Genomic DNA, 27635 nt, shown 5'->3' with positions numbered 1-27635 from the left:
AAATCGCATTACTACGGTTCCATCCGGCCAACGCATAATAGAATACTAAGAATCCTATCCTCTCTTGAAATAAGGAAATCCCTAGTGCTGTTTTTTTAATTGATCAATGGGGATTACCTCAATGTTTCAGTTGTCAGGTCTTGACTGCAGGATAGCTTAGTGGTTTGATGTGTTTTGCTGGAAACACAAAGGGGACTTAAGGTTAGACGGACGGCTTCGAGCGAGTTCCCTAAAGTTTGACAGTCCTATGTCATCTGATTTCACTTGGGTTGATACTATCTCAGCTTGATTGTATGGTTTCTTCTTGATAAAAAAAGGGGGAAAAAAGAAAGGGGAAAAGAGATAGAGAATATCTAATTAATTCATCCAAGATAACATATTCAGGAAAACAGACAGAAACCTCCAAAAAACCAGATTTAACATTATCAGCTAATAAAGCACAATGCTGTAAAATCTAGTACAATCTTCAAAGGGAACTAAATTTTCATGCTACTAAACATAAATGCAGAATTTGACATCCATTCACTTGATGTTTAACAATCGAACTAAGCACACAAATGGGTTCAGACTAACCATGCAGGGGGAGTGACAATCAACCAATTCTTAATGGTATGAACACCAAGACTTCTATCAAATATTATCCTAAAAATACTATCTGAAAACAAAAGACATAACAACAATATTAAATGGTGAAGAAGGAGACCATGCACTCACAAAGAAATGAAAAAGCTTTAACTTTCACTTTTTGCTAAATTGTCATGATCAAAACATTTCCTTGGGAAATGTTCTTGTTGGCCATATGAGGCTAACTCAACAAGTGACTCATTGGCATGTGCTGCATTCTTTAAATGCACATCGAGGTTACCCAAAATCATAGGGAAGGTGAATCCGGACTGCTTCTTGTCTCTGAGTAAACTGCCTGCCGGACGTGCTTGCCTTGCAACTTCCAGAAGAATTACTTTGTCTGTTGGATAGCGTGGAAGTCGGAATGGAGCTCCTTCAAAGCCGGCTATCCGGATATAGAACCTAGGGAATTGAATAAACCAGGTGCCGTACCTTTGTACCAAAATGGTAGCTTGCTCTGAGAGCCTTATGTGTAATCCCCCCTGCATCAACCTGACTAGGTGCATTGTGAAGGAGTCATTGACACGCTCATACTGACCAATAGCATAAGCAGGGTTGTTCTTTTCCCTCTAAGCTATGTCATGATAATGTAGTTGAGGATAGCAGTCGTACACCTTTATCTGATTGGGCCCATTCCCGATTTCACCCTTCTTGATCAACCCCGATAGTGGCTGGTGTCGGGCGAACATATAAACTAGGTAAGAGGTCATGGTGAAGTGCTTTTTCTCTTCAAGTTCGACCAACTGGGTATGGATATTATCACTGATGATCTGGGCCCAGTCAAACTTGGATTTCCCGACGAAGACCTGCTCTGTAAAGTAGAACATCCACTCTTTAAAAAAGTTAGACTGGGGGAGTCCCATAACCCGACTGAGCAAGGTGACCATATCTCCATGCTCATTGTGAAAGTCACTTCTGGGGGTCTTTTTCCCAATTCTAATACTCAGAGGCCTTCTCTCCTTATACCATTCCTCGTTTATCAATGTCCTGCAGGGTTCATGTCATATGCAACTTGTGCTTCATCTATGGTTGTCGCAATGGGGTTATCCGGGAACGGGATGTCGAATGCGTCGCTAATGGCCTCAGGGGTGAAGTCAGCTAGGACTACATTTTCCAGAACCACTAATCTGGTCCCTGGCTGATAATGTCGGGCAGCCTCAACTACTAGCTCATAATTCTGCACTGATGGAGGAAATCCTATTGCCTGGGCGATACCACTCTCCATCATCCACCTAGGCCTGCCATAGGCGTTAGGGGAAAATACCCGGTCTCTGAAGTCCTGAATGTCTATGTAGCCTAAGTCAGTATCGCCTACGTTTTCCCATATGCTCTGGACCTTTGACTCACTCAGTCCTCCTCTCTGGTATTGGTATTTCATCTTCTCACCTTTGCGGGGGATGTCTGATTTAGAAGCCCGAGATGTTTCGGATGCACCAGGCATCTTTGAGGATTCTACTGCAGATTTAGGCATTTATTCTGCACAATTGGATGCGGATTATGAGACGAGATGAAGGAAACAAAACAAGTTAGTCAAAAATAGGATGACGTACGACGCTTCAACAAAAGAGCCTGATTAATTTGTACATGAAATGTTATTAAGCTCTCTGTTTAAAATTCACTACTCGGTTGCGGTTCAGGGCTTGGGTGCTCAAGGATTGCCAAATTTGCACTGAAACTCTTTAAGTTCAGTTTTCAAAAATGAATGAGGTTCAAAACTTCCTAAGTCTGAAATTTGCATTCCTGGGTTAATTTTTGGACAGACTCTGATTTAACTGCTTTGTTTGATGCCTTTCAAAAGGGAAAAGATGCGGTCTATAGGATTTTATTATTTAATCAATTTTTTCTATTATCAAATTTATTATCTGCCTAAACACATCTAACCAATCTTGCATATATTTCAAATGATTTCAACGGAGACAAAGCGAGCTTACCTGGCAAAGAAGGTGTCAATCCCGCGGTTTCTCCAAACTTCGGGTTAAAGGGGCCCTTGCACAAACTCGGTACAGGGTTGTTTTTTTTTAAAAAACTTGGAAAATTCCCTTTCAACTCAACTCACATTATTTTCAAACTGCCCAATTTTCGAGCTGGGGAAACACGCACAAACCCTAAAACACCACCTAGGCTCAACTTCGCAACTTCGGCGCTAGAAGGGTCTGCAAATTTCAAGTCGTAAAACTCCTAACTTCCTCTCGCGATCTCCTGAACACCTGGCGATTTTGCGGGCGTTTTACCTCTGCACCAAAAGTTGGGCGAAATGAAGCTCCTTCACGAACTTCAACCTTCTCGCATTTAGCCCCTATTCACCGAAATTCGGCCTTTATTGCTCCTTTGCAAACTTTCAAAGTTTCGTGTTTTCCTTCTTGGTGCGAATTTCGGGAGGAATGAACTTTTGCAAACCTTCGATATTTTGGCAATTTACCGTTTAACGCCGAAGTTGGGGAGTTGAGTGAGATTTCAAAGTTTTTAAACGCTTTTGCATTTTACATGTTTAACGCCGAAGTTCGGCAATTTAACCACTTTCGCAAAGTTTTAACTTTTTAACATTTTTCCCTATATCACTGAAATTCGGCATTTCAACGATTTTCGCAAAGTTTTAACTTTTTTACATTTTTCCCTATATCGCCGAAATTCGGCATTTCAACGATTTTCGAAAAGTTTTAACTTTTTAAGTTTGGCGTGCACTTGCCAATTTCGGCGAAAATAGACATTTTGCAAGGCCTTTGACACTTAGCTTAGTTTAGGCGATTTTGGCGAAAAAACATTTTGCAAGTTTTGAACCTTAAGCGTTAAACTCGCCTTGCAGAACTCAGCAGGACAAAGGCTGAAAACCAAAAGAGGGGGACCCTGTTGGCGATAGGGAGTGTGTGCAATGCACAACAAAACCCTAGAAAAATGGTTTTCCTAAAATCCCGAGGCCTCTTGTGAGGGAGACAAGCTCAGACTTGCTTTGATACCATATTATTAAAATATTCGATTTTATATTAAACGAAGGAGTGAAGCTCCTTAAATAGAGATTACAAGATTGCTGTTTCTTAAAAAAAGAAACGATAACAAAAGATGAAATTAGAAACTAACTAATTATGCTAAGATGACCATTAACTAACAGAACAAGAAGATATTATTCTAATAATTGGAAAAAATAAATAACAAATTTAATTGCGGCAAACCTGGGCATTTGGGAAAACTTACAAGTGCTTGTGATTTTGGTGATTTTTTTTGCAAGTTTTGAATCTATGATGTAGACAATGAAGTTCGTTTCAAGTTCTTGGCTAAAAATAAGATGCTAAGCCGACCAAATCCAAAGTCTAATAATAATAGGTTCATTATCATACTACCAGATGATATAGTTAAAGGATTAAAAGTGATTTGATAAAAAACATGGTTAGTGTATGCTCATCAAGGATGAAATAGATGCTTCTAAAATTGTCCAGTAATTTCCATTGAATTTTTTTTTTCCGGCAATTCTATTTTTTTATTGTAATATTTAAATAAATAAAATTGATTTGAAGTTTTGTAATGAATAAAACATTCATAACATATCATTGAAAGAATTATTTAATTAATCTTTAATAAAGTAAAAGAACCTGCTATAGGCTGTGTCACCTTTAATTTTGTTGAAGCACCTTTGAAATGGGCAGTTGAGGGAGATTGAGGATCTCACGATTCCTACACATCAACATGTACCATATTCACTAGCCACATCATCCTTTTCATAAGCTGTGATCCCCTTGTATGTGCTGTGTTGACTTTGGAGCTCCCATGATACCTCAGCACATCTCTTTTTAAGTACCACATCTTCTTTTTTAGATTGTTGTGATTCCTTTTAAGAGCTTCCTTAAGTCCTTAGATGAGGTGGTGGACAAACATCAACTAAAATCTCTTGATATGCTGAAGGAGATTCCTCACACACCACCTATAGACATGATTACCTTTATTATTTTTTTGTCTTTTTCAAACATCAATTGGCTATGGCTAGGTTAATCCCATGGCTTTCCTGATCGTTTCTTTTTGATTGGGATGTCGAGCCAAAAGAATGTTATGGCTGGTACCATTCATTTACTCCAGCCAATAGAATAATAAAATTTGGTTTATTCTGCTCACTACAACCCTTGCAATGTATTATAAATAAATAATAAATATATATGTTTTTGAATCTTTCCCAACCTCCACAATTTCCTGAATCAACACAAATTTGGCCCTTCTTTGAAGCCAACAGATAGAGTCATAAGGTTTCTGTCTTCCAATTCCTGGATAAACCATGAGGATTTTTGGCCTTCGGGTAAAAGTTGAGTCAAAGCTCAGAGCTCTTTAAATGAAGGTTTCTGGAAATTGATGATGAATAGAATGCATTCCCTTTTTCCATTAATTGTTTTTTAACTCTTTTTCCACCGAACCCTTAAAGTAATTAAAAACTATTTTTTATTCGAATATTCATTATATTTTCTATTTATAATTATAACTATTAACTACTTTTTTGGTAATTAATATTTCTTTTAATTGAATATTTGACCTTTTTTCCTTTTGATAAATTTTATTTGCTTTTGGCCATGTATACAATATTTACTTTCTACCCCATTTAATAATAATAATAATTGAAGTGTCCTTTTTCCAAATTTATAACTTAAACTACCTTTTGGACAACTTAATAAATTATTATATTATTATTGTCTTGTTGAATCATCCCTTTAGCCAATGGGAAATATAAATAGGCTCCGGGTCCTTTGAATACATTTAGTTTAAAAAAGGGGATATTACAAATGACCTTGATTTTTCTCTAAAGGTTCACTTCAACACTACTGGTACAATTATGCAAGCAAAAAGAACATCCTCCCAGATATGATGTTAGGAATTTCAAGCTTTTGTACATCAAATTCATGTTTGTGTCTGTAATTTGCCTTATAATTTTCTAAAATAAACATTTTTTACATGGTTATATGTTCCTTATGAAATTTGAGTTACCATTGTTCTTGTGACAAAAAATGCTGCAATTTACTAGCTGTGATGGATGATGGTTTTGAGTAAGTGTAATGTGCTATATGTTACACAAAATTGAAGATACATTTTTCATCGAACTTGTATTGTATTTCCTGAATTTTATGTATTGTATTCTAGTTTTTACCATATACTTTTCTCGTAGTTTCCTTGATAAAATTTCTTGGATACTGATACACCTTTGATGCAGTTTGCTCCTGTGGATACTCCTCCTGCTGTGGATGCATTTTTGAAACATTGGCATCCAGATGCAGCTATTTTTATGGAGAGCGAACTGTGGCCAAATCTCCTCCTTGCTGCTTCTAAAAAGGGGGTATGCAAAATATTTATTTATTTGGTTGGCATATATTTCCGTCGGAGCAACATATTTAATGGAAAGAATGCCCATGTTTGCACTGTATATTTCTTTTCTAATATCATGTGTCTGTTATGCTGGGATCATACTCATAGTGACCATTCAAAGTTTACGTGGTTTAGTCTTAGTCTTTTGCAGTGGTTTCCAAGCTTTAAGTTACCAGTCTCATATTCTTTTATGCATGGAAAAAGAAAATTACATCTCTCCTGTTGTTTCTTTACATCTGTTTTTAAGTTTTTGCAAGTGACTTTTATTCCCTCTTGATAATCACAATTGGTTGAAAATGAATGGTGCAATAATCTTACTTAAATTTTTTGCTACTTTTAGCATAACCCAGCCATAAGTTTGCACAGTTATAAGAGGTGAGTTTTTTGGTAGCACTCTGTACTAAAGCTTCAGGTTGTTCAAAATAATTACATCCAACGAAATGGAAGAAAACTGAAAAGAAATAATAATCACGTCCACAGATGACCAAAGTGGGTCAATGGAACTATGAATAACATTCGGTTATGATAGAAAATAACTAGGGTGCATAAAACATGAGGTTCTGAAAGGTAAGTAAACACTACACACTTTAACTGCAAGTCTTTGTACTAAAACTTTAGAGAAATTTCACAGTTATATTTTTAACAATTTCATTATATACTATCATTCTCATCAATAGGTAGAATCTTTGCTTTGTATTCTAAGATAAAACTGTAGTTTATATTGTGGTTTAGAAAATAATAATGCCAATTTTTTTTATTGTGATCAGTCATATATATTTTAGCCAGGTTTTCTTCTTGTTGATTGGATCTTTATTTGGGTTTGAATTTGATGTTTTCATTCTTGTAGATGGTACTTGCACTGCTGAATGCTAGAATGTCGTTTAAATCTTTCAAGCACTGGTCAACTGTCCCAGCAAGAACACTTATTGCAGCAATACTCTCAAGATTCTCTTTAATTGCCCCCCAGGTACTGGGATTGTTTGCTTTATTAGTTCACAATTTCTTCCAAATTTTGTATAGTTAACGTGGATTTACTAAATAAAGATGTCATTGTTTGGTTCAGAACACAATTCAAGCAGTTCATTTTCAGTTGCTTGGTGCACCCCCATTCATCATTAATTTTTCTGGCAACTTGAAATATGGTATGTTAAATTTAATTTGTTAGGAGTCTCAAAATATGGCAAGGGGAGTGAAAATTACAGTATATTCATATGTAATGCTGCTTTTCTATTGTACTATGGTTTAATGTTCTTTTCTGCATGCTAGATTTAATTGAAATTATTATTATATTATTGTGATATTTTCTTATAGAATTAGAAAGAAGAAAGAGCAAATGAAAATATATTAGCATATTAGGATACGAAACACATATCAATGGGATTGTTGACTACAAGATAAGTAATAAAGCAATGGAATATGTAAATTTAATGTTCACAATTTCAAATCTTATGAAATATGAAGTATTCCCTAAGTTGCTGAAGCGTGAGATTTTTTGGGTGATTCCAAATATGAAACGTACCGGAATTGGATTCTGAAATGTCTCTTGTGGGTGCGTCCGGGGTTCGTGTTTTTAGATGCCGAAATGTTTCCAAAATGTTTAGTGATTCTAGTTTGATCTTTATTCTTAAGACCTACAGTGCTGATTAGTGAACTCAGAACTTATCTATCATGAGATTCTAGTTTGACCTTTTTGATATTGAAAAGTGAATTTAAATTAGTATATCATGTTTCAAAATTTGAAATTTGTAATGGTTTTGTCTAGCATATATGACATTCTAAACGTAATTCTATTTTTTAGCTACATATGAATGCATTGTCTATAATGATGTGGACAACATTTTCATGACCTACCATCTCTATGGAATCAATGAGAATTTCAGAAATGAACTCTGCATCTTTGAGTTGCCCCTCACAATCAACTACCCTCAAAAACATTGCCCCTTTGGGGGACACTGCAATAGCATTTATTAATGGACGGTTTTTGCAATTTCTAATTGGTTTGAGTGATGTCTCTACGAAATTCTTCTCTCTTGCTAATATGGTGCTGTGCACCTTTTCATGCCCAGGACTTGTGAAACCAGAAGGTGCGCTGTTGATTGCTGCTACCATGTCCCGCCAATATGGTGATCTCACCAAGTTGAAAGGAAGACCGTTGACATAGATGCAACGTGCAATTTTTTGCTCTGCAATATCTCTTGCTTCCATTTTAAATGCCTTGTCGAATGGGCCTCCTTTGCGGGAAAGATTGGGATTTTCTACTTCATCTTGAAAAGAGGGTATCTCCAAGAAAGGATGATGGCAGGTCTTTTCCGGTAGTGGTTGATGATCATTGGGTAAAGTCATTGGTTTTTGGTTTGCAAATGGATTAGCTCTTAGTTTTTCTCTTTCTAGAGCTTGATTAGTTTCTTATTGTTCTTATTTGGCTCTCCACATTTTAATCCCTTTCCTAGTAGGGCCACAAAAGTGACATCTCATCAATACGAGCACCTATAATTGGTTTTACAAAAATTACAATTCCATTTATAGCCCCCACCTCCTAGAAATTGTTGAAGCATTGTAGTATAATTCTATAATGGAGATCTGTTGTGACGTTTTCACACATCGCCCTATTGCAAATGGGGACCCCCACTTTTTTCTTAGTTTAGATGTCTTAGTCAATCGTCTTCGAGCTTGGCGATGCTTGTAGGTTTTAGCCTTTGCTAGTGAGAGAAGGTATGTTGTGTGGATGACAAAGTTGAGGTAATGTTGTCAATGTAGCATAAGTTGTCAAAATTGCAAAAGTTTGCTAGGTCGTTGCAAAATGTTGTTGTGAGTGGATTAAGGGGTAAGGAGTGGAAAGTTGGCTTGTAGTTTCGTTAGGAACTTCAAGAAAAGCACATGGGGTCATGAATTTCGAGATCATGTTATGCATGACCTAGAGGGGGTAAAACCATGAAATTTGGTAAAGTAAAATTGAGCTCCCTCATTTCATGTAGGTTTTGCAGGCCTACGTTTGAATCCCGCCAATGCATGTCTCAACTTCAAGGGTGTTCGATAAGGGGGAAAAATGTGAAAATTTGCTGAAGTAAAAACTTGCTCCCCTTGGGCATGTATAAGGCTTGTGCATGCTAACACTTCAACACCACCCAACATAGGATTGTGCAAATGAGGCTTCCAAATCTGCCTGTGCAATACTTAGTTTCGTATGCACTCTAGAGCTTTGGAGGCTAAACAAATTCAACAATCACCAAGTTGCCTAGGATGGAGCTTATAACATTGTGCATTCCTAAGTGCGCTCATACCTAGCATCTTAATGCATACAAGGTCTCAAATCCTGCCTAAGAGGAGGAGGCTAGAAATTTGACTAAGTAACACATTAACCCACCTAGGGCACTATTATCACAAAAGCTTGCACCCTTGCTGAGCTATCAACTCAACAACCTTGTGAAACATGGAAACAACCCAGAAGTGTGGGACCTTGCGCAAGGGGGTTGAATCTTCGGAGAAGGCTGACGTCCTTCTCAATCCAAGTGCAGGTGTTGAACCAACTCAACACTCCAAATCTTACTTCTAAACCTATTTTAACAACTTGCAGAGGAAAAGGGAAGAAAGAAATGCTTAAAATGAAAGGAGGTGATGCACCAAGATAATAAATGTTTCTCTCCCCACCCCAAGATGACACAAAGAATCAATTGAAATACCTAGGAGATGCACAAATTTCAGTTGCATGAATGACCCTAATGCATGTATGGAGGTTAGAATTTGCTAAATGTCAAAGGGGAGAAGATCTCCCACAAGTCACACTCAGAAATAAATTAACACAACATATATGAGAGAGGAGCCACAACACATACACCTATGATGAAGGTAAGGAAACATACACAACATGCATAAGTTGAAGGAAGGCAAGAATGATAATTTCAATTCATTGAAAGGCCAATGGCCAAACTTACAGTTGCAGAAATGCAAGATAAATACAAGTCTTTGAGAGAAGTGAAAGAGCATAGAATAGCTCAAGCCAGCTGGGAGAGAACCTTTTACAATGAGGCATAACAACCTTATATAGAAAACTGGTCGCAAGAGTTGTTGGAGCATTAAAAGCCTTGAGTGTTGATCATACCATCTAGAAGTGTTGCAAGCCAGAAGGAAGTTGGGAAGACTTCGGAAACACAGGTTACCGAAGTTGGGAAGACTAAGGAAGGAGCTTCCGAACCTTGTGGTCCCAGAGTTCCGGGTTCCAGGAAAGAGAGAAAAGGAGACTAAGGAAAGGAACTTCGGAACCTCGGGGTTTCGAAGTTCTGGGGAAGATGAGAGAAGACTAAGGAAAGGAATTTCAGAACCTCGGGGTTCCGGAGTTCCGGGGAAGAGGAGAGAAGACTAAGGAAAGGAACTTCGAAACCTCGGCGTTCTGGAGTTCCCGGGAAGAGAAAGAGAGGCTAAGGAAAGGAACTTTGGAACCTCGGGGTTCCAGAGTTCCGGGGAAGAGGAGAGAAGACTAAGGAAAGGAACTTCGGAACCTCGGGGTTCCAGAGTTTCGGGGAAGAGGAGAGAAGACTAAGGAAAGGAACTTCGGAACCTCGGGGTTCCGGAGTTCCGGGGAAGAGGAGAGAAGACTAAGGAAAGGAACTTCGGAACCTCCTCCCGACAAGACAACACTTCACACTTCATAATTCCATTGCTTTCTCCTTGATCCAATTGGGGCAGCGCTGGTCCATGGAACATATCTCTGATCGGTTCTCACTGATGGACCAAGGGTGTCATAAAATGACAACAGGCACACATAAATTTATGCAGACAACCCCCTCAAATTTGCCATTGCTTTTTTCCTCTTCAAATTTCGCATTAAGGTAAAAACTGTTGCGATTTCAATGAAATGTTGAGGACCCCCTTGAGTTCACCAATGATTTTGGGTATCAATTTCGCATCAAGGCAAGGTTATACAGGGCAACCCCTAGAGTCCACTCTTCATTGTGCAAGGCAACATCAAAGGTGCCTAGACTTGTGCCAACAAAGGCCTGAAATCCACTCATGAACTTGTGCAAACAATCACCCTCAAGGTGCTCTACCTTGTGCCCTAGCACCCTCCAAGCTTGCTTTACCTTGCAACTTGAGCAAAAGCACTCTATTCATGTTATATATGTGCTGAACTTATTGTTAGTGCAAAGAACCCCTCTAAATCTACCATGCAAAGTACTCATCTTAGTGCGTTCAAGATCAAGATTTAAATGTTTTAAGTCAGAATCAATTCCCCTTTAGCATGCACATTTCTCTACATTCCAACGTTTAAATCTTGCCATTGTATGCCTAGCTGATTAATGTAAGAATCTTTATCATATGTGCTCATAGTTATGCAACACAACCCTTGAATCGCACCATACACTTAGCTTATGCATGTAATTTGCTTATGTGCGCTCACATTGTGCACAGGGTTCTTCAAAATGTGCTTTGCACCTGGTTTATGCACACTTCCTTATCATTTGCAATTTTGCACCCTTAATGATCAGCTTTATGCAATCTTACCCTCCATATCCTCCATATCCTCTCTAACACTTTTGTAAGATGCCCCTTCAAACCCTCATTTATGTTTCAAACTTGTGCAAGATAGGGTCTTAAACCTGCTCCAACTTTTCTTGTGCAGAGACATGTTGCTTATGTGCTCTAGGATAATATTGTGCAAGGAACCCTTTCAAATGTGCTCTCCATCATCAGCTCTTCTTGCAATCCACCCCAAGAATTCCAGTCAGCATCCTTGGTTGTGCAATGGTAGGTCTAGAATCCGCGCAGCTGCAATCACATGAAACTCAGACCTAGAGGTAGAGGATTATGTCAAAAGTCAGGTCTGCAAATATAAAAAAATCAGACCTATATACATGAAACTCAGAGCCATTGTTGAAAACTCAGAGCTGCAACTTGGAAATTCAATCCTAAAGTCAGATCCTATTCACATGCAGAGAAGAGAAAGTATTTTTCAGTGAAGAATTGTGATTTCGGAAGGCATTACTGTTGAAGATTTATCAGATTTGAATATAGGGTATTTGAAATTTTAATTTTAGATTATCTCCAATTCTTATTTACTGTATCAGCAATCTCTAAGAATATTGATTTACTTTCAATATGAACTGCTGTTCACAATGATCGATTTATATCAATATCGATATCTTTGTATGTGCTGTTTAGAACAACGAAGTAATTGATATAATGCTTATCGAATTACAAGTATGTATATCACTGTAGTGAAAGTGGCTGTAGATGCTTGTATCAACACTTAATGTTTTCTGTATGTCCACAAGTACCGATCGACCACCTCTATATATATAAAGAGGAGGCATGCTTACGTAGAGGCATGCCTCTATGTGGACCCCCTGATTCAGATTTGTTCAGAATAGAGGTTGTACCAGACTCTTGGAGGATATCGCAACCTTCATAACAACGAGGCGCTAGAAGGAGACACCCAAGTACAGAAGAAGCAACCCCTCCAAGTTTTTAAACGGGCCTGCCTGTAGGGCAGCTGTACAAGTTGGGAATCTCCCTCTGGCATGGCGCTGTGTCTTGGATCACGAACGCTCGCATGTATTGTGGGAGTGCCATAATGGAGTTGCTGGAGGACACGGCAGGAGGCAAAGCAACAACACATAAAGGATGGGCAAGACTCTGGTGGCTGACTGTCTTCAAGGATGCTAAGGAGTATGCGAGAGCTTGTGATGTATGTCAGCGTACAGGGAAACTTTACAGGAGGGATGAGATGTCGTTGCACCTAGTAGTTGAGTTGCAACCATTTTATAAGTGGGCGGTTGATTTCATCGGGCCAATCAACCCTCCAGCGAGGCATTCTGGTGCCTGCCCGATATATCATCACTGCAACAACGGGCAAAAGCAGCACCAACTCAAGACTACAGTATGAATACAGCCCTTACCCTTTCCCTTTCAATAGTAGGGGGTAGGTGGGTTCATATTTGAATCCTTCATCTCCAGGTTCGGGTGCCCTAGAAGTTTGACAATGGATTAAGGTAGGCACTTCATGAGCGCAACCATTAGGTTCCTTGACACAAGAGTTTATGGTGCAGCACCACACTTCTAGCCCCTATCATCCGTAAGCGCATGTGGCACAGTTGAAGCATTTCACAAGATCCTTGAGCAGGGCCTGGCCTTCGTCGGTGTAGTCAACCATGACAACTGGGATGAATGGATACCAGCTATACTGTAGGCGTACTGGACAACATTGAAAAAGTGAACCAAGCAGTTGTTTTTCCGTTCAGTCAATTACTCGTATGCCCTTCCCCCTGCAAAATTACTCGCGGCTGGCCTCCCAGAGAAGGTAGGATTAATTCCTCCCACTTCTCCAACCCGCAGAACCATAGAATAGTAGGGGTCTCCCACTATGGAGTAATGAAACCCGAGGGATTTCTCCGCGTGGGGGGGAACTATAGGTAGAGAAGTATTATCCAACCCTTTCTTGATTAATTCCTCCCACCATTAATGAATGAAGCTCGAGGGAGGGCATTTATCCAACCCGAGAAAGGTGTACCATAATTATGCCTCCCTCCAACCATTAATTCCCACTTGCAAACATAGTTGTTGGCTCGTAGGGCCCTCAATTTATATCCACCCACCCACCAACGGCCCTTGGGGAATAGTAGGGGCCCGAATAGTAGGGTCCCACCCACTTAATTAATCAGTGAATTAATGCGCCCACTAGTATAAGCTAGAATAAGCAATAGTTGGGGGGCATGTTATGTATAGATCTTGATCAACATCTTGCTTGGGGTTCACCGGGGTGATTGTATTGTAGCCAAGCGGGATGGGTAGGGCCCCTACTATATAGAGTGCAACATCAATAGGTAGTCTAGGTTTGGTTGAGATCGCGAGCCGAGAAGGTATGTATGAATGCCTAAAATAGGGGCAATTAAAATAAGGAATGCTTCCTCGGATGCTAGGTGATCAACTGCCTTTGCTGTCATCCATTTTCTCTGCCTTTGTCTCCGCTAGTGATGGGTTTTGATCTCGAACAAGCTATGGATCTAGAGGCTTTGGATCTATAATAATTGGTATAGAAATGAAATGGGTTATGTTTCAATCGCTAAGTCAACGACAACAATTGACCCCGCTACTGGGGACCTTGCAACTAAAAGATCAATTGGTTCAAATGCTACTCGGGCAACTCGATTTGTAATAGGCTATGTCACCACTTATGGGACTGGATCTATTTATGATGCCTCCACTTCCTCGTATAACCCCCCACCCTGCAGGGTGGGTGGAATAGTGTCGTTGCCCCACACACGAGGAGGCCGGATGTGAATGTATGAATTGGGCGCGTTCTTTCTATTATTTTACTACGATTCCCGTAGGGGAGGATTTTGGTAAGTGCTTCAAAATACAATCAAAGAGGAGCCTTGGACCTAACGGCCTTTACCTTTACCTAAAGGTCAAGATATGGTAATACTCTAGATATTTCATAACCTGGCCATAAGGTATCCCCATAGAATTGTAGGGGGGGGGGGGGTGGGGATTGGATCGGAACATACGCATCGGGTAGGAAGAACGGAACATACGCATTGGGCTACATAACTGATGATTCTGATCAAACACCCATCTCAGCATAGCTAATCGCATCCCCGAAGAAGCGGATCTAACCACGATGTTCACAAACTGAAATCTATGAGACTTTGCTAAGTACCAACCCTAGTTGATCCAATCACAACAAAGCGAATCACACCTACCCATCCAATGGAAACTGATGCTCTGCAAAAAGGATTAGAAAACCTGTTTGATGGAAACACACACAATTATTAATTGATGGTTAAATAATCAAATAAATACTAAGTATTCATTTAATTAAGTGGACAGATTTATGTGACTACAGAAACCATCTCTAGATTCTCTATTTATGCTTAGACTCCATCCCCCAAATTCTATCCAGTGCCCCTATATCTCCAGGGTCCATGCCTTATTAGGAGATTTTGAAGTAGTATCTAGGCCATTAGGCCGAGGAACCATCCCATGTTCGGGATCCATCGTAAAGAACCATCACAACCTCAATCACGCGCCCCCCCTATCTATACCTGGCAAAACCCCCTGAAAATAGTAGGGATCTAAGCTAAGCTTGCGGATTAATGTGCAAGTGGATGGATGTAACAAGGTGAGCCGAAGGCCCCGACTCTTCCACCCACCCCGGCTCCATTCAAGGTAGTCCCCCTAGGTTCTTACTCCTCATTCTAGTTCCATCATGGGCAGAGCAAGAATCTTTCTCGCCAGTTACAGTTCCTCCATACGGCAGCGTGGGCCCCTACTATTCTATGGTGGAGGACCGGGTGAGAATCAATCTTCATGGGAAGAGATCAAGTCATTGCAAGCGTACTAGACATGTCTATCTAGAGTGGGCATACCAAACGTAATTGCACTTGCAAAGAGAACAACTCAGCTCGATTGTTTCAATCACCACATTAAGAAATAGCACTCTCATTTGCCAATAAAGGAGGTGGTAAGCAGGATCTTCAATCCTCCTTCTCCTCCTCGCAGCAGTTGGAGGTTGTTCCCTTGCCCTGAGCATATGCAATCACCAGAGCTACTGTTGTAGATGTGCCTGTCTCAGTGGAAGCCGGAGCATACTTAGGTTGAACCGGACGCTGGGCTCTCAGGGCATACGCATTAGCCTCTCAAGTCGCGAGCTGCCCCCACCTCCCCATTATAGTTGAATAGTAGGGCAAAAGTAGCACCGTCCGTTGTTTATTCAGTTATCGATCCAGTTTCAATTCCAACTATCTCCAACTATAGTTCCCACCCTTCACTAATTAACCTGCGGCCCTTTAGCCCCCCACAATTGAATCTACCTCTTATTAATCTGCCTGCTAGAATAAGCAATATTTAACCTCCCCGAGGGGGGGGGGGGGGGCGGCAGGGAGGGTTATTATATTTGCCCACACTCCTATAGAATTGTAGGGAATCAGCCTGCTAGAATAACCATTAATCAGTTCATGCGAGCTGTTCATAACTATACCCCCCACCCCACCCCCGCCAATAATAATTGTAGCTCGATTGTAGGGGAGATACGTCCCATAGAATTGTAGGGCTTGACTGGCGCCATTGTAGGGAATCCCCATAGAATAGTAGGGCACTCGAACCGTCAATATTGTTCAGGTTACGGCCCTGGCCCCCTTTTGTCCTCCCACCCACCCCCCCTACTATTTGAAGGGAATCCCCATAGAATAGTAGGGGGTTAGAGTACGGTAATTAATCAGCTTGCTAGCCTTAGAATAGTAGGGGCCTTAGGGATGAATGGAGAATGGCTTTGAGGTAGGGTGAGTCTCTACGTGAGCATGTCTCATAGTTTCGGCTGTCACTAAATACGCCAATTCAGAACAACGATATATATTGGTTAATCGATAATTATTATCGATTTTGATTTGCTTTATCATTGATACACTTTATCAATTATGATTCACTTTTAAATATATAATCTGATCGATACTCAATATCGATTTACACATGATTAAAGCATAATTAATATAATCAATTTAATTATGTGTATGTATTTAATAATATATAAATATACATTATTAAATACATACATATGATTAATTCATAATCATGTTTCATAGATTAACAAGTAAAGCAAGTAATCTTAATAAGCACATAAACCAAATAATCCAATTATGTCTTGTGGAGGATAGATGTCAAATGCTTAAGGCCGATAGGCCAATCAAGTATTTGATTTCATCAGTTGGAATAATCTGACTGAAGCTACAAAACATTAACAATTACATCATTCATTTATATGTGTCTAAACAACACTCTTCTGCCCTAGCTGACTTGAGGAGAGAAAGGGAAAAAAAACAATAAATCAACTAATCCTTGGCCAACCCAAGCCGACTTGCTTGGGTGTCATTAGTGCTTCAAATACCCTAGAATTTGCTCCATAACATCTTGTAAACTTATGCAAATAAATATCTATAATGTTCTCAAGCATATTTTTAACCCACTTAGCAAGGTAGGGGACTTGAGTTGGCTGTCTAGAAAGCAAATTTAATATCCTAAATAAACGTTGATAAGCCTTAGTCGGCCATGCTGGGTGGAGGACTAGTTGTGAGGGTATGGAATAGCATAAAGAATACATTAGATCTTCATTTTGGCATTAGAACAACTCCTTTTTCAAAGAGCAGACCTGTAGAAAATCGGTCTTGAGAGGGATAAAATCAGACTTAATAATACTTCCAAGGTTTTGGTTTCATTTGTGTCTAGATCATGTCATGTAATTTTAAATCCTTTTGTTTTGCAGGTTTCAAGGTGAAGTGAAACAAACAGATTTGCAGATCAGATTAAGGAGCAGAAGATCAGACTATCAAATTTAGGCAATTTTTGTATCAGAAATTCAGATTAGGTCAAAAGCCAGCAGTAGGAAGCATGGAGTAAGGAGGTAAACTCATCAATGTGCAGTGCAAAGTCTACAAACTCAGGGTGCAAGAGGCTTGAGGCAACATTACTCTACATCAAGATCATTACAACTTCAGTTGCATAGAGAAGGCAAGCAGCAATATCAAGATGAAGACTCAAGTATCATAACTGTAGGATATCAATTAACCTCATGAAGGAGCAAGTGTGTAATGTCCCTTGACAATTCTGATATTTAATTACTGATTCTCTTGATGGAATATTTCGTCAAACACTTGGCTAACCAAGGGAAGCTTGCTGTCCTTAATTTTCAGTGCAGTATAAGGGACATTGCATACTAATTTATAATGAAGTACATTCATAAATAATTCAATTAGTGAAGTGTAGTGATCCAGTAATGTAGTGACAGCAAACAATAACAATTGAAGCTCTCATTCAAGGGAAACTATGAACTGTCATTTTGTCAAACAGATGATAAGCAACCTCAGAAAAATGATTATGCAGCCACAAACACCTTCTTAAGCTTTATTTATTGGCCAACCTTATGTTATTTCAAGATCATATATTGACTGATAGCAATTACTGTGTCTAAGATTTTCTGAAGACAATGGCACTCATAACACATACACAACAACTGAAAAGATCAAGGAATAATGGTATCTTGTGAACCTGTTATAGATCGCCTAGGAGATGTGATGAAGAGACCAGCTGAATCCTCCTCCAAGATGCAAATCGTGACTGATTCTAGATCGGCCTGTAGCTGATAATGGAAGTCTGAGATGTCGATGTAGACGGCAGCAAATAGGCTTCTGACTACTTCCAAGCTAACCGGTCTCACCTCCCAATGAAAATGCTTTACCAATCAAGATGTCTCAAGGTTCATACCAAGTGATATCACCCAAATTGTTGGGTTTCTGCTATGCACAGGTTCGTCTGATCAGACCACTGATTTGGGACTGAATTGACACCAAAGTTCATTCCAGTGTGCCTCAAATGAGTCGCCCTGCTCCCTAACTGAAATTGCTGCCTTCTAACTTGTGATTCGTTGCATCAGTTATGAGTAATAAGCCAAATCGAGGGTTTGGAGAGGTCTGCACATTTCTGATATAAGTCTGCAATATACTTTCGATTTCACCACTAAAACTCCATAATGCTATCGCCCTCCTCTTTAGACAATAATGCCAATATCAATTAATCAAAGCTTGCATCTAACATGTCTGAAGACAAATCGTGGCATATGGAAAGTCTGAAGCAACTCTCCCAATTGATATAAATACTCCTTACACCCAATGTGAAAAGCTGGATGCTCTTCACTCTCTTCGCAACCCTTCAGAGGGTCTTTCACCTCCTCAGTTATGCTGACCAAAAGGGAGGTATCGTTCCCTAAGATCTTTCTGCGGACAACCTATGTCTCCACAACTCAAACAAGAGATAACATGAACAACTGATGCCTATCCCTCCATTTCCCTCTTCTATTTATTCTTTTCATAACCCCTCATAAGATTCCTTCTAGAAGAGGGTAGGTACATTCTATTATTTTTAAGTGACTTTTTAATTATTTTATTTTTATACTTAAGTCACTATATTAATTTAATAAAATATAAAGTCATCTCACCTGTGATATTTAATAAATATAATGAGACAACTTATATTATATTAAATTAGAAATTTCCTCCTTATTTCTCCTCAAACAATTCCAGGCTTAAATTAGGAACATTACCATCCCCCCCTCCTGAAATTGCTTGTCCCCAAGCAATCACGGCTACAAGGAACTCTTTTCCCCCCACCTGGATCCGATGGAAAACTCTGTGTAATGTCCCTGTGAACACCACACAAGTGCTGCACTATCACTTGAACCTGCTGAATCAAATCAATAACCTCATCATGGGCTACAGGAGTGCAAGTCTCATGAAGTAGAAAATCAGTTGGTTGATCCTTCTTGCTCCCAAACTCTGCTGAAAGGAAGTCATCCAATAATTCATCCACCACTTGTCCTAGATCATGTATCTGAAGTAAGTTATTCACCCGAGGATCCCAAGTGACACTGTAGAGACTCCTTACTATATATACTTCTGTGTTTCCTGTATGAAGTCCTAATACACTAGAAGAAGAATCTCCATCATCACTACCAGGAAAATGATCCACATTCCAATCATAGAGTGGATTGTCTAACAGCCATGTAGTATCGATCTCAAACAAGGGATTGTCCATCAACTCAAGCTTCTCTTGTATAATCACATGATCCCTTTTCCTGCATTTCCCCCTATAAAGAGACATAGAATGCAAGCTCCCGTCTACAATTCCCCTCAATACATGATTCTTATCATTTAATTCAAATTTCATTTCCATCTTAGGCACATTGAGGGTAAATACTCCAATGTTTTGGAGCCATTTCATGCCCAAAACGACATCCATTGCACCCATGTTAACTACATAGAAATCAGCTTGCAACTCGTAATCATTCAACTACAAAGTAAGATTACCTATCCACTTGGTGCACATGAGGGTATAACCATCTGCTACTCTGACTCTAAATCCATTGAAGTCGTCTGTCTGCAACCTGCATCTAGTCACAAATTTCTCATCAATAAAATTGCGTGATGCTCTAGTGTCTAAGAGTGCAATGCAATGCTGCCCATTGACTATTCCTCGGAATTTGAAAGTCATCTCATCCTGCTCGTCAGCAAACAAGGCCACGGGAGAAAGATTCCCATTTGGCTCAAATACTCCTGAAGCAGCTGATTGATCCAAATTTTCAGAATCAGGACCCTCATAATATACCCACATTGCACGGTTTGCCTTGCCCTTAGGTCTCAAAGGGCAATCATGCTCTCTGCTGTAAGGCTCCTTGCACTAGAAGCATAATTTCCTTCTCCTTAGATCTTTGCATGTTTCCTCATCCATCATAGGTGCTGATTTCTTTTTCTTTCCAACAAGTTGTTGAGGACTCTCTTGGCCAGTAGAAGGAGTTTCCTTATGATAACTTTTGTTTTTAGGTGCTGCGAACTCCATGCTCGTTGCTTTCTTCATTGCTTCTTGTAGTGTAGGAGGGTCAAAGGCTTTCAACCATCCTTTGAGTGGCTCCATTAGTCCTTCCATGAACAAGACAACCAACCTCCTTTCACTAATGCTAGGCACCATAACTGATAATCTCTGAAAATCAGCGACATAAGCATCAAGGGTCCCATTTTGCTTTAATTGCGCCAATTCACGAAAGCTGACTTCGGGATCCTTGACATCAAACCTTTCAATCAACTTATTAGTAAACTCAACATAAATGGTAATGAGATTGTGTCCAAGTGTGATCAAACCGTGGTACCACCACTCATGGGCAGCCCCTTCCAAATGTAAGGTGGCAAACCTTATTGCATCTTCCTTAGGCATAGGTCTTAATGATAAGTAATTGTCAAGCTTCTGCACCCAAGACCTAGCTGTAAATTTATTGCTGCCATCAAAATAAGGCATAGTGATCTTACTAAGTGTCTGCTGATAATCATTTCCTGGTTGAGTGTAGTGATCATTCCTAGCTCCTCTTCTATTCCTTTGATTCATATATTGATCAAAGGTCCATTGGTCCTTCAAGTTAGCAGGTAGTGCATTGTACTCCTGGTAAGCTTGCCATGTTTCATCTCCAAATGTGGTAGCAACAACTGTACGAGGGTCTTCCCTTGGTGTGGAAGTAGGGAAGAGGGGTCTAGAGGCTGATCCTCTAATAGGAGTTCTATGAACAGACTTGTCTCCTTCAATATTTCTAATGTTTTCATTGCTTCCACTGTGCTCAGCTTCATTTCTTTGGTAATTGTTGTTGTTGTTGGAGTGCTGCTTGATTTTGCCCAACAATTGTGACATCATATCCAACATGGTGTCAAACTTCCTTTCTATCCGAGCATCTTTGTCATCTTCTGCCATTTTTCCAGCCTCTCTTTCCCTCAATGCTGCTGATAATGTGTCTATGGTAGGTACCTGTGGGTTTTGGTACTTCTGTCTCTGCTGTTCCCTGTTATAGTAGCTTACTTCCCTTGCACTCATTCAACAATTTTGATCACAGGATGGCAGGATGAAAGCTGTGATACCACTGTAATGTCCCTTGACAATTCTGATATTTAATTACTGATTCTCTTTCCGGAATATTTCGTCAAACACTTGGCTAATCAAGGGAAGCTTGCTGTCCTTAATTTTCAGTGCAGTATAAGGGACATTGCATACTAATTTATAATGACGTACATTCATAAATAATTCAAATAGTGAAGTGTAGTGACCCAATAATGTAGTGACAGCAAACAATAACAATTGAAGCTCTCATTCAAGGGAAACTATGAACTGTCATTTTGTCAAACAGATGATAAGTAACCTCAGAAAAATGATTATGCAGCCACAAACACCTTCTTAAGCTTTATTTATTGGCCAACCTTATGTTATTACAAGATCATATATTGACTGATAGCCATTACCGTGTCTCAGATTTTCTGAAGACAATGGCACTCATAACACAGACAACAAATGAAAAGATCAAGGAATAATGGTATCTTGTGAACCTGTTATAGATTGCCTAGGAGATGTGATGAAGAGACCAGCTGAATCCTCCTCTAAGATGCAAATTGTGACTGATTCTAGATCGGCCTGTAGCTGATAATGGAAGTCTGAGATGTCGATGTAGATGGCAGCAAATAGGCTTCTGACTACTTCCAAGCTAACCGGTCTCACCTCCCAATGAAAACACTTTACCAATCAAGATGTCTCAAGGTTCATACCAAGTGATATCGCCCAAATCATTGGGTTTCTGCTATGCACAGGTCCGTCTGATCAGACCACTGATCTGGGACTGAATTGACACCAAAGCTCATTCCAATGTGCCTCAAATGAGTCGCCCTGCTCCCTAACAGAAATCGCTGCCTTCTAACTTGTGATTCGTTGCATCAATTATGAGTAATAAGCCAAATCGAGGGTTTGGAGAGGTCTGGACATTTCTGATATAAGTCTGCAATATACTTTCGATTTCACCACTAAAACTCCATAATGCTATCGCCCTCCTCTTTAGACAATAATACCGATATCAATTAATGAAAGCTTGCATCTAACATGTCTGAAGACAAATCATGGCATATGGAAAGTCTGAAGCAACTCTTCCAACTGATATAAATACTCGTTAAGTCCAATGTGAAAAGCTGGATTCTCTTCACTCTCTTCGCAACCCTTTAGAGGGTCTTTCACCTCCTCAGTTATGCTGACCAAAAGGGAGGTATTGTTCCTTAAGATCTTTCTGCGGACAACCTGTGTCTCCACAACTCAAACAAGAGATAACATGAACAACCGATGCCTATCCCTCCATTTCCCTCCTCTATTTATTCTTTTCATAACCCCTCATATGATTCCTTCTAGAATAGGGTAGGTACTTTTTAATATTTTTAAGTGATATTTTAATTATTTTATTTTTATACTTAAGTCACTTTATTAATTTAATAAAATATAAAGTCATCTCACCTGTGATATTTAATAAATATAATGAGACAACTTATATTATATTAAATTAATTAAATTTCCTCCTTTTTTGTCCTCAAACAATTCCAGGCTTAAATTGGGGACATTACAAAGTGACACATGGCATTACATTGGAGATTGTTTTATGTATGTAACCTATTTTCTCATTGGTTCACATTCAAAGGAGGACATGTATCCACCAAAATGTTATTTTCTCATTGGCGAGAAGGACTTAGTTGTAACTAACCCTAATTATGGTTTTATTTTGTAATCTCGGCCGTTGAACTTGAATCAATATGAGTTGTTGAATTGTAAAGAGACCTCTATATAAGGATCAACTCTCTCATTTGTAAAGGTTAAGATAGTGGTGATCAATAGATAATAGTTAGCAAGTAGTAGTAGAGTAGGAGGACAGGAGATTGTTGCCAAGGTTTGTTGTTGTTGCCAAGGTTTGTTGTAATAAACATACTATTTTCATTGAAGAGATGGTTTATCTTGTGTGCTATTTCAACTTGTTGCATGGTCTCTACTTCTCATAGTTTAGATGTGTTAGATGAATGGAAGATCTTATTGGTTTTTTTTTGTTAACTCAGGGGTATCCTCGTGACCCAGCCCAATGCCCAACCTGCCTTGCCTTGGTCCTACTTACTACCAAGTTGGGGCCAAGAAGGAGTAAGCTGAGGCGAGACTTATCCCTTGGGGATGCACGCAGTCACCCGCAAACCACGTGCATTACGCAAATCCGAGCCTTGGAGTTGAATTCGAGACCAATGGCGAGCAAACCCATGGCCCAAGCCAACTCCGCTACTCATGCCGGTTGAAGATCTTATTGTTGATGAATGGTGAAGCCTAATGTTCATACCACTTGGAGTTTGTTGATTGCAAATTACAGTGTGTAATTAGACTGAACTTGATTAAAAGCTTAACTTCAATTTCTATATGCTCATTGTTCGTAATGTTGGTGTGCATAGGGGATATGAAAATCATTCGTTTATCGTTAGGAGATTGTGCCATCTTGAAGCAAAGCTTGGTGGAGTTGTTTCCTCATGGTGAAGCAAATCTTGGTTTAGTTGCACGATTCAACAATGTTTTCTTACATTCTTAGGATTAGATTAGTTTTCCTAACCCATATCTCCTTTTATCTTTATTTTTTTCGAGTGAGTTAGTTCGATTTCACGTTCCAATAATGTTCATAAACGTAACCATTTGTGATTAGGAGCAATATCACATCATACATCACTGAGTCTATCTCGAGCATTAAGTCGATTGTTCACATTGTAAACCTTGGAGTTTCCTTATTTGATCACATCATTCAGCATATACGATTTCTTTGTTTAAAAGAGGATAAAATACTTGGTATTTTATTTTGTGCTCGAGGTGTCCTAAAAAAGACATCAACAAAATTGGTGCTAGGAGGGCATGAATGCGAATCTTGAACAAACCCAAACACAAGCACTTGAACATGTGAGCAGTTGACCTTGCGAACGCTTATCAATTCAATGGAGAATCAATGGAGAGTCATCTTTTGTGCTCGACAAGATTACCACAAGAGGAAGGTGAGAATGTTGGATGATCAACTTGACTTGCAAAAGAAGGGAAGCAGTTCATGTTCATATTAATTGCAAGCTGGAACCAATTCGAGCTTATAAGCTACATTTGAGATATGTTAGATCTCTTTAATGTTCAAAAAATCCCCAAAAAAGCCAAAAATTTCAAAAATTCAAAAAAGAAAATCAGAAAATTAAAAAAAATAAATTTCTCAATGGATGCGCAATTTCATCATCATTCGCATGTCCAAGATGAACAACAAGTTGATATTGTTCAGCTTTGGTGGACTTTGAATGCATAATTTCACCTATGCAACTTGTTCGAATTTGCAATTTTGGGAGAGTGTAGAATCTACGAGACGACCGAGAATGATGAGTTACATTGCTTGACATTCTTGTCATGGGTCAAGCTAGCACTAGAAGAAAAATCTTATTTTGGGATATAGCTAAGCCAGAGGTATGTGCATAACCTAATAATTTCAATGCTCACATAACGATAAATTCACAGGGTTTAGAGGGTTGATTGAGAATCAATTGAGCCTTGATGAGGAATTGTGCTTAGAAAGTATGTTGCTACCTTGGTGATGTAGGATTCACAATGAATCTCACTCAGAGTTTACTTGTGCATTATATGATGAGGCCATCAATTAAGTTAGATGCCAGCATGGATTGCCAAAGTCATCATATGAATGCATCATGGATAAAATATGGAGTGCGTATCTTGCAACTGATGAATATAGAAGAACAAAAGATGAGTATCATACAACATTGTTTGAAGGTGAAGGAGATGAGCTTAAAGCAAGTAGCAGAATTGGGCCTCATGATTAGTGTGTAACAATTGGGGATAACTTTGCATACCTCGCACCCCAGGAAGTTGAGGAAACAACTAAAGATGTTCAAGTCAACATGATGGTAGCAAGTATAGGTCAATATATGGAAGCATCAAGGTATGAGGTTCTACAAAGCATGGATACTGGTGTTGATCATCAAGGAATTGAGAAGGAGAACATAGTAGAAAACATAAGTGACTTGGAGGGTCATCATGATTCACTATCACTTGATGCTTCACCATTTCAAGAATAAGGAATTGAGTTCTATACACTCCAAGAGGAAGCAACCCTTGATGAAGATTCAAATGTGCATTTACCACCTATTCAAGAGGAAGACATCTCTTGTAAGCTTTCATCACTACAACAAGAGGAGGAATCAATTGAAGAATTTCAAGCCGTCCCAAAGGGAGAAATTTCAGGCATCATTAGTGAGAATGATCAAATGAACATGGTGATGGAGCCAAAGAATGATGAGCAATTCGAAGGGGTGCTACCATCAATGTCAACATTTGATGAATAAATTAGGAATCTTTTTGAAGATCAACTTATCAAAGAGACTCTCATCTTTAAGGATATGCTTACCGAGCTACACAAGGATGCATGGTTTTTCGCAAGGTAGTTGTAGACACTAAAAAATGGTCAACACCTGTGTCTCCTATTTTTGTAACATATCATGTGCATAGTGCCTCTTTGATTAATTGATTAATTAAACTCCCTTTTACTAACAATTCTTCTAAGTCCTAAATAAATAAATAATTTATTTATTTTTCTCCTTTGTCCATTAATTAAATAAATTCAATTAACTAATTCATAAATATGAGCAATAAATTAATAATATTTATCTTCCTCCTAAATAAAGATAATTAATAAATCTTATTTATTAATTATCTCTATTTATCCTCTCATGTGAGGATATTTCTTGCTTTTTCTAATTTTTTATTCTTTTGTTTTATCCTCTTATATGGAGAAAATTTTGGTGCAAGATGTTCATGAATCCCCTTTGTTCCAGTTTGATCCACTTCATGATCTCATTATTTCCATCATATCATATCCACCTCATAATGGACTCGCATCTTCTTCCCAAAGCAAAGAGTATCCTACGGGTCATAAAGGCAAAGGGCTAGACCGTCATAAACAAGAACCCCTCCATACTAAAGAAAATCCTAATGGTCATGGCCTCGGTGACATTCCTCAAGAGGTTGGTATCCCTACTGAACCTAAATCCAAACATACGCCTTCCCCTTCATCCCTTCCATCCATTTTAGGTCCTTATATCCCTTCGTCCCTTATGTAGGATCAACAAAGGCACACATCTTCGAGAACCTTCCACCTATCGAAAAGACCTTCATATCATTCCTTTCCATCCATACATTCCTTTCCTTCTCCAAGCAATTTGGATGCCAAGCATAAAAGTCATAAGTCCAAATATCCACATGTATTCAAGGATCAAGATTTTCCTTCTAATCGACATGTCAAAACAAAGAAAAATATGATCCAAAAAGAAAAAGAAATATCCAAAAGGCTACAAAGGCCCATTGAGAAAATGAAAGAAAAGTCAAAATCTATATGGGTTCCTAAGTCCCTTGTAGAAGTAATGCGTTCGAAGGAACCACAAAAGCATGAAAAATCAAAACCATTTGGATTCCTAAGCGGCTCCTTGAAGCACTACAGTCTAAACAAAAATACAGACTAGCATTGAACATTTCTATTCCTCCATCCAAACCTTTCAAATCTATTCCTCAATTACCTCTTCCTTCCATTTTGGGTCCTTATGTCCCAAAATCACCATCCTTTCCTCCATCCAAATATCAAAATTTGAGATTCACTTCTCCTCCATCCATCCACCACCCCTCAAGGTGTGTGCCAATGTTGATCTTGCCAACATTTACATCCGCTCAAGCACAATTCTTCCAATACCCTATCCATTATCCAATGCATATTTTCATCCTTCCATCCCTCTAATCCAATCTTTTGCATAAATTCTTACCTTAGTCCCATCTCATTTCCATGTCATTATCCTGCCAACATCCTTGAGCATAATTTTAATGGTCATGGTTTATTTTTCAAGGCTTCTATCCAAACAACAAGAAGTGTGAGTCCTTATTCCATCCCCTGTCATGTGTCCATTTTCTGCTAAAATGTCAAAAATCTTTAAAAAAAAGGCAAAAAAAAGGAGAGAAAATACAAAAAAAAAGTAAAGAAAAATAATTCGTCCTCTGGTGAAAACCTGACAAACAGGCGCCTTGGGCAAGTACCATGATGAAAACCCGACAAATAGGCGTCATGCGTAATCCATGAACTTCTTGCATGCCATACTTGGGGGCAAGCTTCATTTATATTACCCCTACCATACCCTTCATTAACCTATTGTATCCTATTACCCTTCATTATCCTATCATGTCCTAATACCCTTCATTATCCTATTGTCTTATCTATATCCATATTCCCTTTTCCACCT

At 39.0% G+C, this 27635-nt stretch overlaps 1 protein-coding gene across 2 annotated transcripts in view; it reads left to right on the top strand.

The window, feature by feature from the left end:
* Positions 1-27635, top strand: part of LOC131068334 (probable 3-deoxy-D-manno-octulosonic acid transferase, mitochondrial) — a 163050-nt gene that overhangs the window by 80401 nt on the left and 55014 nt on the right. For both annotated transcript variants that reach the window (XM_058003514.2, XM_058003515.2), the window contains exons 4-6: positions 5807-5929; positions 6806-6925; positions 7022-7100. In XM_058003514.2, coding sequence (XP_057859497.2) covers positions 5807-5929; positions 6806-6925; positions 7022-7100 — 322 coding nt within the window. The remainder of the gene's footprint in view (positions 1-5806; positions 5930-6805; positions 6926-7021; positions 7101-27635) is intronic.

Source organism: Cryptomeria japonica, chromosome 11, assembly GCF_030272615.1.
Source record: "Cryptomeria japonica chromosome 11, Sugi_1.0, whole genome shotgun sequence".
Taxonomy (NCBI): domain Eukaryota; kingdom Viridiplantae; phylum Streptophyta; class Pinopsida; order Cupressales; family Cupressaceae; genus Cryptomeria; species Cryptomeria japonica.
Note: the sequence above shows the minus strand (reverse complement) of the source record. Positions and strands in the feature narration are given on the sequence as shown.